At 48.9% G+C, this 12,546-nt stretch overlaps 1 protein-coding gene across 6 annotated transcripts in view; it reads left to right on the top strand.

Moving 5' to 3' along the window:
- Positions 1 to 12,546, top strand: part of TET3 (tet methylcytosine dioxygenase 3) — a 104,507-nt gene that overhangs the window by 64,969 nt on the left and 26,992 nt on the right. For all 6 annotated transcript variants that reach the window (XM_081921251.1, XM_081921250.1, XM_081921252.1 and 3 more), the window contains one exon: positions 2,389 to 5,101. In XM_081921251.1, coding sequence (XP_081777377.1) covers positions 2,389 to 5,101 — 2,713 coding nt within the window. The remainder of the gene's footprint in view (positions 1 to 2,388; positions 5,102 to 12,546) is intronic.

The following is a 12,546-nucleotide window of genomic DNA, read 5'->3' as shown; positions in this document are numbered from 1 at the left end:
CGTGTTAAGCTTGTGATCCACCAGGGTAACAATGTATTATTATTTTTAACCTCTCTCGCAAGCCTGAGTTCATTCTGAGCTTCAGCCAGCCTGACTTCCCCCCTGCAACTGTTGGCTACTCGTATATACTCCTTCCTTGTGATTTCCCCTTTCTTCCATTTCTTATACATGCCCTTCTTAACTCCCAGCTCATCTATAAGCTCCTTATGCAGCCATACCAGTTTCCTTAGATGTTTCCCACTTTCCTTTCTTGTTGGTATCATCTGCATTTGGGCCTTCACTATTTCTCCTTTTCGAAACTCCCATCTTTCTTGGACTTCCTTCTCATTGAGTGTTTCTAACCATGGGATCACACCCAGTAGCTCCTTCAGCTTTTTGAAATTTGCCTTCTTAAAGTACAGCGTGCATGTCCGACTACGCTCAGTTTCCCCTTGCCTCTGATTCCTGAAACCCAGGAGAACATGATCACACCACCCAAGTTTCTGAGCACTTCCACTTCATCAATTAGTTCCTCCCTACTGGTGGAGAACTGTTAGGGGAGTGGGTGGTGCTGTGGTTTAAACCACCGAGCCTCTTGGGCTTGCTGAACGGAATGTTGATGGTTCGATGGGGTGAGCTCTTACTGCTCTGTCCCAGCTTCTGCCAACCTAGCAGCTCAAAAACACACCAGTGCAAGTAGATAAATAGGTACTGCCGCGGCAAGAAGGTAAATGGCATTTCCGTATGCTCAGTATGGCTTGGTGGTCTATAGCAGACACACACAGTAAGGTCACTGTTGTTTCTCTCTTCTACAATTTTTACCCATATACTCTCAATCTGCTTTTCATGCTCCAAGTCATGGATTTCTTCAGAAGTGTACACATCCTTTATGTACAATGCTACTCCTCCTCCCTTCCTGTTTGGTCTATTCCTTTTGAACAGGCCTTAGGGATTGTGGGTGGCTGTAGTGGAGAGAAGACAGTAAACGTTTCTTCCATAGACTTGCTTAAGTTAACATATCTAAGAACCTAAGAGCATATGCTGCATCAGGACAGTGGAACATCTAGACTAGCATCCTGTTCTCAGAGTAGCCAGCCTGTGGGAAACCCATAAGCAGGATTCAAGCACATGAGCATTGCTTCTTCCAACTGTAGAGGCAGAGCATAGCTATCATGGTTGTAGCCACTGATAGCCCTTTCCTCCATGTATTTGTCTAATCCTCTTTTAAAGCCGTCTTGCTTGGTGGCCACCACTGCCTCCTGTGTCAGAGAGTTCCATAGTTTAACTCTGTGCTGTGTGAAGGAGGACATTCTTCTGTCTGCCCTGAAGCCTCCAACCTTCAGCTTCTCTGGATGTCCACAAGTACTAGTGTTATGAGAGAGGGAAGAAAACTTTTCTCTATCACTTTCTCCATGCCATGAATAATTTTATAAACTTCTGTCATGTCACATCTTACTTTATCCAAATTAAAAAGCCCCAAATGCTGCAAACCTTCATTGTAGGGGAGTCTTTGTATTGTAATGGTTTTTAACCAGAGTAACAGCGGTGCTTAGGCCCATTTTGAATGGCTATGAGGGCTCAAGGAAGCAGCCTTGGAAGGCTTGTGTTAACTTGAATTAAAGGATATATTGACTAAGTATCTCTGTTTAAGGGATACAGTTAACACTATCAAAATGTTTCCCTAAAACGAGATACTTAGTCAATATATTCTATTGGGCAACACTACTAAAATAACAGGCCTTTCTCCTGTGTGTTCATATGGATGGTGCTACTTGCATAAAGCAATAGCGTATAAGGAAATGAATGTCAATTGAAGAATGCACCATATGTACAGCAATGGCCTTTCCTGGAATGGTGAGATGGGGAAGCACCTACCTGGGTGCTGAATTTTCTGGCTGTTTAAAGCACCACCTTCTTCCTAGTTGAGAGGCTCCAGTTGGAAGAGTGATAACCCAAGTGGCGCATGCAGTAAGCCCACAACTTTATAGAGGGGTTACATTTTAGTTGTTGTTGTTGTTTAGTCGTTCAGTCGTGTCCGACTCTTCGTGACCCCCTGGACCAGAGCACGCCAGGCACTCCTGTCTTCCACTGCCTCCCGCAGTTTGGTCAAACTCAATGTTAGCTTCGAGAACACTGTCCAACCATCTTGTCCTCTGTCGTCCCCTTCTCCTTGTGCCCATAATCTTTCCCAACATCAAGGTTTGGAGATCACATCTAAAGCCAAAATTGTGTATAGTCAAAACTCATTGAGTTCATGGCGGATGGGATTGCCAAAGCTTTCTGTCTGGGACAACCCAGTCAGATGGGTGAGGTTCAAATAAAAACATCAACATCACCAAGATGCTGCTAGACTCCAGTTTGTTTGCTCCACTAGAACTCATTATTTCTGTTTTTCTTCTCTTGTTTCAGACCGGTTTGGAGTGCAGTTCAGTTGATGGACCCAAAGCAGGCCAAATGGAAGAAGGGCCATTTAGCCATGTTGAAGAAAGAAGGTTGAGCGAGGACTGTATGCCTGGCCTGGCCAATGGAGGGGGATCCCAAGCCGCTGGAAGAGGGGCCATGCTGATGGAAACCCCTGCATGGCTCAACAGCTCCTGCGCTGAGCAGAAAGCCAACTGGGAGAGGCTGCCATCTGCCCCAAGCCAGGGAGACTCCTCCAGCAATGCCAACTTGGAGGGCGCTCAGAACTTGGTGGATTTCTCAGCAGCAGCAGAAGCAGCCATGTCTTCGCACGGGATGGTGCCTCTGCGGTCCCCTTCCTTGTTGAGCATGCAGCTCTATGAGAAATTCAACGCCGAGATGAATCGCAGCAGTGGGGTAGACAATGACCTGGCAGTGCCTCTTTCCAGCACCTGCTCTGGCAACGAGGACCTGACTGCTCTCAAAGCTGCCCTGAATTATGCAAAGCATGGCGTCAAACCACCCAACTGCAACTGCGATGGACCCGAGTGCCCAGACTACCTGGAGTGGCTTGAGAAGAAGATCAGATTGGCCACTGGAGAGGACCAGAGCTGCATCCCACAGCCTCTCAGCCAGGAACACCAACCCCCCTTAGACAATGGTGCTAATCATAAGCTGATGCCTGCTACAGAAGAGAAGGAGGCTTCGTGTTCCCTGGAGGCCCTCCCTCTTACGGAAAATGCACTGAATATTGCGAAGGAGAAGAACATCAGCCTCCAGACAGCCATTGCTATTGAAGCCCTCACACAGTTGTCAGCTGTTCTTCCTGAGCCAGCCCAAGAGACTCCTCCCCCTCCTCAGAGTCCCTTGCAAGCCATGGCATTCATCTCCAAGGAACAGCTGGAGCAGCCTTCCCGTTTCCCGGCACACAACCACCCCAACTCGGTGCTATCTGAATCCGGTGCTGAGCTGTACCAGAGCCAGGCCTCAAAATCATACATGAGCCACAACCTGCTCCAAGCACCTGCATCATCAGCACCATCTTCCTGGCAGCAGGGAGCAAAGGTTGCTCAGGATATGGCCCCTTATTGCCTTGATCGCAACAATGGACATCTGGAGCCATCAGAGCTGTTCCCCAACTCCTCCACCCCGCAAAAAGTGGAGTTCCCCGAGCAGTGGGGTGATGAAGGCAAGCTGAAGAGCAGCCTATGGGGCCTGCATTCCAACACCCCTCCTTCTCCACTGGTGAGTGATCCCATGGCTGAGCTGGAGCAGCTACTGGGCAGTGCCACGGACTGCATCAAATCCGTATTCAAGCGACCTGAAGCAATGCCCGGCAAAGCCAAAGCTGCCAAGCCAAAGCAGGAGTCATTCGCCCAGAAGGACGACAGCCCCAGCTACCCTAAGGCAGCCTCCTCCAGCCCACAGCTATCGCAGCTCCTGCAGGAGACGAGCTTCCACAAGAAGACCCAGAAGGCTCTGCAGCACCACCTCCACCATAAGCGCAGCCTTTTCGTAGACCAGAAGACACCTCCGGGAAGCCCCCAGGAGCAGATGCCAAACTGGTGGGCTCCCAGCACCCAGGCCCAGCCACCACCACTACCAAAGCCATCAGAAAAGCCTGTCAAGGAGAGGAAGAAGAAGGTCCAGACTGATAAAAATACTCCAGCCAAGCCGCTGCGCAAGCAAGTCCAGATCAAGAGGTCCAAGCAGAAGGATGCTCAGCCCCTCTTCCTCCCTGTCAGCCAGATCAGCTTGGAAGGACTCCGCTCGGTTGCCACTCCAGAGCGTCCGAGCAAAGAGATGCCGCCTGAGCAGCTCCTGATCTCCAGCACCCCTCCCAGGCTCCTGCCCCCTCTTCCCATGCCAGCCAGCCCTGCAGAGCAGTCTCCATTGCAGAAGTTACTTGAAAACAGAAGCCCGGCTCCCAACACTCAGGAAACATGCTGCCCCAACCAGGAGGAGAGCCATTGCTACTACCCTGAGAACTCTGCATGCAACACGGCTTCCCTTGCCGCTCCTGTGCCCAGCTTTGCCCCTTGCTCATCCTCTGTGGCCTGCAGCAATGGGCACGAGGAAGCCTTCCACAGGACTGCAAACCCAGCAGACCACCCTCTCTTCGCCCACAGTTCCATCGCGATGGATGACAAGCTGGAGGAGCTGATCAAGCAGTTTGAAGCGGAGTTTGGAGAAAATTTCAGCTTTCAGAATTCTGAGCTTCCTGCCCCACTGCTCCTTGGGGATGGGCCACTTTCCGCCCCCCACCCTCCTCCTCCTTCTCCTCTGCCCCCATTGTCTTCTCTGAGCCATTCTCCAGAGCCCACGGTGGGCTTAGATGCAGCTCTCCAGCCTCCGGCTAGCAAGGACTGCCCCCTGCCCCTGACAGGTGCTGCCAATGCGGGTCACAAAACGTTACCCCTCTTGCCGGGGGCTGGGCAGCCTTTTGAAAACCCCTTTGCAGCTCGGTCCCCTAAGCAGATAAAAATCGAATCTTCTGGTGCTATTACCGTGGTTTCCACCACGTGCTTTTACTCTGATGAAAACCAAAACACAGATACCGCTTCCATGGAAGGGACACCAACCAAGGATAAAGTGCCGCTCATGCCTACTCTCAGTGGATTTCTGGAATCTCCCTTGAAGTACCTGGACACGCCAACCAAGAGCTTGCTGGACACGCCTGCCAAGCGTGCTCAAGCAGAGTTCCCGACTTGTGACTGCGTGGGTGAGTCATGTGATTTCCCTGCCCCCTTGTGTCTTGCAAAGGAATAATCCTGGTTTCCAAAAAACGAAAACAAGTGTTGCCTGAGGGTGGGTGTTTGTGTCTGTGCATGCGTGTGCACATGTGCGGAGTTGCATGACATTTGCACTCTCCACATCAGTATTTTGAGCTCTTGCAAATAATGCTGAGGCTTTCTGTGTTAACTCTGGCACAGGTCTGAAACAAAAATGAATCTGCAGCACAGGTGCGAACCAGCCTGTATTGCCAGTCCCTTCTAAAAGATTACTTTTCACAAAACAACTAGCTGAGTCATTTTTACTGACTTCTCTTCTGGGGTAAAGTAAAGGTAAAGGTACCCCTGCCTGTACGGGCCAGTCTTGCCAGACTCTAGGGTTGTGCGCTCATCTCACTCTAGAGGCCGGGAGCCAGCGCTGTCCGAAGACACTTCTGGGTCACGTGGCCAGCATGATGAAGCTGCTCTGGCGAACTGGCACCGGAGCAGCACACAGAAACGCCATTTACCTTCCTGCTATAAAGCAGTACCTATTTATCTACTTGCACTTAAGGGTGCTTTCGAACTGCTAGGTGGGCAGGAGCTGGGACCGAACGACAGGAGCTCACCCCGCTGCGGGGATTCAAACCGCCGACCATGCGATTGGCAAGTCCTAGGCGCTGAGGTTTTACCCACAGTGCCACCCGCGTCCCCTCTTCTGGGGTAATGGGGCCTAAACTATGTGTATCTAAGTCAGTGACCATCACCACACCTTGTAGCAGTGAGTTCCCTCAGTTAACTGTGCACAAAGTGAATAAGTGTTTCCTTTTTATCTTCTTAAGAAGCATGGGACTTGTTGCATTTAAGGAGTGCAGGGGCACCCTTGCCATCATTGAGGAAGCTTTAAAAAAGCTGTTTGCACACAATAAGGAACTGTAAGGCCATGTTGCCAGCACAGCATCTGATTGTAGGTGTGGGTTTAGCTCTATGGGAAAAGAGCCTTCAGCTGAGTACAGGGGAAGGGAAGGGCCCCATAGGGTTTTGAGCTGTCAGCTCTGCCCTTTCCCACATCTTCCATTGATGACCCCTGCAGCAGAGGTGCCAACTTGGGCCCCAGATTGTGGGTGCCCAGCGGCTCATGCACGACATGATGTCATTGCGTCACTTGCGTCACCATGTGACAACCACTGCCTTGCCTTCGCTGGCTCTCTGGCGTAGTGGCAGTGACTGGGACAGGGCCTCTGTTGGCCCCATGGAGATGGCGCCTATGTCATGCCATGTGATGTCACACGCGCAATGTTTTGGGTTGCCTTTGAGTTGCCTGGCTGGGCATCCAGGCCCCCCAAAGATGGCACCTTTGCCCTGCAGTGTGGTGGTTGTGAGCTGAATGCACCACATGGAAAAGTCAGCTCTTTGTGCTGTGCACATCAGCTTTCTCCATATGGGGGAGAAATAATGCAGTAAGAGAGAAGGCAGCCAAGAGGAGTTACTAAGGACTTATGCCATCAGCTGCTGGTGATAAAACCAGACGGCGCTGCATGTCCATTATTGGTCGTTTGTCTGGATGGCTGCTGTCCAGCTGAGATTTGTTTTCTCTTTCTCTTGGCACTGGGCCACAAAGATGTGCTTGGAATAAAAATTAGGGTTGGGTGAGAAAAGGGCGGTGGTGGGGGAAGCAGGAGTTCCTTTGTCCCTCAGAAACCTTCAAGTCAGCGACTTCCAACTTTGAAAGTGCTTTAACCCCTGTGGAAAGGAGCCTGTGCCAACATGGCACACTCCCAGGGGACCACATGGTGGGAATTGTAGTCCAAAACATCTGGAGGGCATCAGGTTGGCAAAGGCTAATGTAAAGTTTGTAGAGCACCAGCCATGGGCCAGATGTTGTACTGGGCAAGTTCTGAAATATCTCCAAACTCTCTTGCTACGGCTGCCACAATGTTTGAAGAAGCTGCACTTGGTGTGATCTCCACCAACACCGTGCATTATGTAGCAGAGAATTCTGATGGTGGCCACGGGTCTCAGCCCACTTACTGGCCTTGTGTCAGTTGTAGCTCATATTGGTCCCTCCAGATGTTGCTGAGCTGCAGCTTCCATCACCCCAGACTTTAGGCCAGGCTGCCTGGGGCTGATGGGAGTTGGGATCCAACAACATCTGGAAGGCCTAGCGTCAAATCATTCCTGCCTTTCATAGATATAATATATAAATGATGTTGGTTTTCCTTTACCATGGCTATATGTGTTTAGTTTGAATTCCTGCCCTATAGTGAAGTATCGGCTGCAACTCTGGGGTGTGGGGACCTGTTTGTGGTCAGGGCCCAACAAATTCATAAGCCAGCTTTCCTAAGCATGTTCAAAGTTATCTGTAAGTTACCAAGTGGCCAAAACTGGAATATATGGTGTTAAGCCTTCCAGCTAGTATCATCATCATCATCATCATCATCAGCAGCAGCAGCAGCAGCAAAAAAAGCAATTCTAGGATGCATGTTGCTGCCATTGGCTGTGTTCAGCTGGGCTGACAGGAGCTGAAGCCCAACAACATCTGGAGGGCATCAGTTTGCCCACCCATGCTTTGCATAGAATCATAGAATTGTGGAGTTGGAAGGAATCCCAGGGGCCATCTAGTCCAACCCCCTGCAATGCCGGAATAACAGCTAATGAATCCCCGACAGATGGCCATCCAACCTCTGCTTAACAACCCACCCCCCACAGTGAAGTGGAGTTCATTCCACTGTCAAACAGCTCTTACCTTCATAAAGTTCTTCCTAATGTTTAGTCAGAATCTCCCTCCTTCTCATTTGAATCCATTGGTTCAGGTCCTGCCCTCTGGAGCAGCAGAAAACAAGCTTGTTTCCTCTTCCGTGTGACATTCCTTCAGATATATGAAGTTGGCTATCATAGCACCTCTCAGCTTGCCTCTTCTCCAGGCTAAACAGACCCAACTCCCTCAACCATTCTTCATAAGAAAAAAAAAATCCTTCCAGTAGCACCTTAAAGACCAACTAAGTTAGTTCTTGGCATGCACACGAAAGCTCATACCAAGAACTAACTTAGTTGGTCTTTAAGGTGCTACTGGAAGGAATTTTGTTTTGTTTTGACTATGGCAGACCAACACGGCTACCTATCTGTAACATTCTTCATAAGGTTTGGCTTCCAAACCCTTGATCACCCTCTATATCTCAGCCAACCTCTGGCCTTCATGCGGTCTGCTCTTGTGAATATCTTTTGTTTCTATTTTTACATGCATTGATGTCTTCCTCTGCCAGCTTCCTCTAGCAACCTCTCCAGGCAGTGATGCTTTCAGAGGTGCCACTGAAATTCCCTTCTCCAGCTGTTTACAGCGAGCCTATCTGTGTTATCCTGCTAAGTCTCTTGGAACATTTTGTTATACAGCAGGTCATACACCTTCAGTTTGGTGGAGGAGTTGCTTTTCAGGTTAGACCTTCAGCCCTGCCCTGGACCCAGTCCAGTAAGGCTGTCCTTAGCTTCCCAACAGTATTAGCAGGCATAGGCAAACTCAGCCCTCCAGATGTTTTGAGACTACAATTCCCATCATCCCTGACCACTGGTCCTGTTAGCTAGGGATGATGGGAGTTGTAGTCCCAAAACATCTGGAGCGCCGAGTTTTCCTATGCCTGGTATTAGGCTCAGTTTTTCGACCTGGAAAACAGGCATAGCTTCTTCCTTCCTCACTGTATTTTCAGAAGAGTAATGAGCACTCATCAAGTCCCCCCCCCATCTGAAAAAAGGCTCAATGAAGGGATTTGATAACGAGTGACTGGTTGAATCAGGCTGTAAATAGCTATGTACCTGGTTGCCAATGGTGAGTAAGAAATTTTTGCAAGTGACCAGTGAGTGGACCTGGGCCAATGCCAATTGTTTTCTTTTAGGGTATATCTTACTAACTTAAGGACTTCTGGGCAGGTGGGCCTGCAACTTTTGTGGACTTGTTTGCAAAACAATTTTACTGTTTTAACAGTTATAAAGCCATCTTACATGTTGCTATGTCACTGATTAACTGATCTTTGGCTGGCCACTAATAGCTGAGATTTGAACAAAAAAAATTCCTTCCAGTAGCACCTTAAAGACCAACTAAGTTAGTTCTTGGTATGAGCTTTCGTGTGCATGCACACTTCTTCAGATACCAATTTGGTCAGCATAGACCAACCATGCCGATGCCTTTGTATTTCCTGCCCTAGCAGTGGAACTGGCCAAGATTTAAGGATTTCTGTTTAGGGTCTCTTGTTATTTTAAAGTAGGTTGGCAACTGAGCCAAGTGTATAGTCTGGCCAAAGCCAGTCTCATTCAGACTTCAAAGAAAAGACCAGCTGTGTTTACACCCAACAGAGGGCAAATCCTTGCAGCCTGCAAGGGAAAAGAGACAGTGGAGCAACTCTCACCTTACTGGAGGGTTTGGTTGCTTTTTTGTTTGCTTGTTTCAAGAACAAATATGGGAAGAAGGAGATGATGCTTCTCAGTTCTGGAAAGGCAACTCCATAGGTGCAGCTTCCAACAATTACCACAAAGCTGAAATCATGCTGCACCTAGGTTGGTGGCTTTTGCTGAATCAGTTTTGATGAGAGCCAAGCACCAGTGTTCTAAATTCCCAGGTAGGTACCAGGCGCATTTTGCTACTGGCACAGGTCCAATCACGACTACGTGGAGAGTTTGGGGCACCAGATTGGCAACTGAGCCAACTGACTTGCATGCAGTCCTCCATCATCAGTTCAAGGAAAGTAGGTGCAGGGCTGAGTACAGAGATATTTGACTGTGCTGCAGCCTCTCCGCAGGCCACCCAAAGGGAACTCACAAACCACTGTTTAAAAACCTCTGCCTTGTTCCATAGTTAATATCATTTCCATTTCCATTGGGTGTGTTTCTCCGTCTTGCATACTGGGACAAGTGAATTCTTGTAAGAGCAAGCTACAGTCAAGCAATGTAGTTGAGATCATAAACATGTAGAATTGTAGCATTGGAAAGGACCCCAAGGGTCACGGAGTCCAAGCTCCTGTGAATCAACATCCTCTTGTGGTGACCATAACCTAGGTTTGAAGCGCCGTTTGGTGCCCTGCCTATATATCTGAGTTTCTAACACCAGCAAGCACTTGCTTGATTCAGTCAGTTAGGATTGCGGGAGCCTTTGGTGTGATAGTTGGCTGAAAGGGACTGTGAATCCCCCAGGACCTGCTAGGGCTTGACAGCATGAACTGTCTTTTCCATTTACCCTCAGAGTCAAAGGTATGGAAGGTAGCAAGTGGTAGTTTCCAGGGCTTTACTTGTGACTCTGCCAGCAGAATTGGGCCTTGGACTTACACTTGCACCTGAACTGTTGTTTCTGAGGGGAAGAGAGTGGCATAGCAGTGAACTCAACCCAAGGTGGGGACTCTTGTCTTTCCAGCTATGAAGTGGTATGGTGTCCCAAAAGTTCACAAGCTCATAGAACTGTAGAGTTGGAAGGGACCTAAAGCGTAGTCTAGTCGAACCCCCTGCAAGGCAGGAATCACAACAAAGAATCTCTGACAGATGGCATTGGGTCACTGTTGCCAACTTGTGCATGAAATAGATGAGACAGATTGGGCCAAAATCTGATCCATGGTCAGTGACCTTGGAACTCCATTTAAGCTCTAGTCTGGCCTTCTCCAGCTGCTCTCCAGCTTTTTGGGGCTACAGCTCCCATCAGCACCAGCCAGCATGGGTTTGCCATTGTTCTGATGATCTATGAGAAGTTGAAGAAGCCCTAGTGGCAGGGCGGTGAGGGCTGAGGACACTGATTTCATTCTGTGTTATGCATAACACTGGCCTGACGTGCTCCTAGAACAGGCATAGCCAAACTCTGGCCCTCCAAATGTTTTGGAACTACAACTCCCATCATCCCTAGCTAACAGGACCAGTGGTCAGAGATGATGGGAATTGTAGTCTCAAAACATCTGGAGGGCCGGAGTTTGCCTATGCCTGTCCTAGATCTCTGACAGCTGCTTTCAAGGGGCTTCCAAATAAAGCTTCTGGAGCCCTTTTTGGCATTAATGCAGTGTCAGATGGGAAAGGCTTGGTCTGGTGGACCAAATTGGTCTAATTAAGCCCGAAGGCACAGGTAGGAATGTTATTGTAGCTTTTCACCATCCTACTAAGACCTGCCTTTTCTCCCAGGCCTTTGGAGAACTAACTAATACTGCCTTAGGTCTAGGTGCTTTTGTACACCTCATGGTCTTAGTGCAGTAACGTTGTGTGTTGCAGTGTATGGAATTGCTTTTAACTGACCTTAGTCTGTTGAACTACCTTTATATTGTTGTACAACTCCTTGGGGCTTCTGGTGAAAAATGATTTATAGATTCTATGAAATAAATAAATCAAATAAAAAAATAACTTCCATGAGTAGCCTTGTTGGTTTATTTGAAGAGGATCCCAAAGTCATAGGAGAGCAATAAATTGATTAGGACCAAGTGAAATGTCACAAACAACATGATCATTCTTTCTGCAGGATTTTTCTCTGTGCTGTTTTGGTTGGCCCCAGACTGTTTTAACGGATCACCTTTAATTAAGGTTTAAGGATGCAGTCCTAACTAGGGCTGGGCGATATATGCTTTCCAACATCGTAATATATCGCCAGGTAAACTTCACGATGTGGCGGTATATTACGATGTCCGAAAGGAGATGGGGAGGAAGAAGGCAGTTGCCAGCCCTGGATGCGATTAGCATCACCCTGGGCAGCTTCTGCCTCTTCCTGGCAAGGCTGGGCAGGTGATACTACCCTGGGCAGAGCACAGCAGCCAGGGCACCACATGGCCTGGCACTGGAACTGCCAGCCGCAGCTCGCCCCAGTGATAGTCTCTCACTGTACAAGCGGCGGCTACCACAAACCACTGTTCTGCTCTGCGCAAGGAGGAATGGAGGGAGGAAGCGGCACTCACATGGCCAGGGAAATAAATGAAGGCACTGGCTTGCAGGCAGGCAAACCCCACTCCTGAGGCCAGCAGCTGTGCTGTGGTGTGTGTGTGTGAGAGAGAGCAGGGCCAGGGATTAGTGATACATTGTCTGATTGGAAATTTTAAAATCGCTCTTGCCATTTTAAATTTAAACCAGTTTCAGGCAACGTATCGATACATTGCCCACGCCTAGTCCCAACCATGTCTACTTAGAAGTAAAGTCCCATGTAATGGAGCTAACTCCCAGATAAGTGAGGTGAGGATATTTGCAACCTTAGTTAATTAACTGGTGAAAGCAGTTTCACCTGAGAGAGGCTACATAAATAGCTAGGTAAAGGTAAAGGGACCTCTGACCATTAGGTCCAGTCGTGACCGACTCTGGGGTTGCGGTTCTCATCTCACTTTATTGGCCGAGGGAGTTGGCGTACAGCTTCTGACTCATGTGGCCAGCATGACTAAGCCGGTTCTGGCGAACCAGAGCAGCGCACGGAAATGCTGTTTACCTTCCCGCCAGAGCGGTACCTATTTATCTACTT

This window comes from Podarcis melisellensis (genome assembly GCF_964234715.1).
Source record: "Podarcis melisellensis genome assembly, chromosome: 8".
Lineage (NCBI taxonomy): Eukaryota > Metazoa > Chordata > Lepidosauria > Squamata > Lacertidae > Podarcis > Podarcis melisellensis.
The sequence above is the reverse complement of the archived record's forward strand: the minus strand, read 5'-3'. Positions and strand labels throughout refer to the sequence as shown.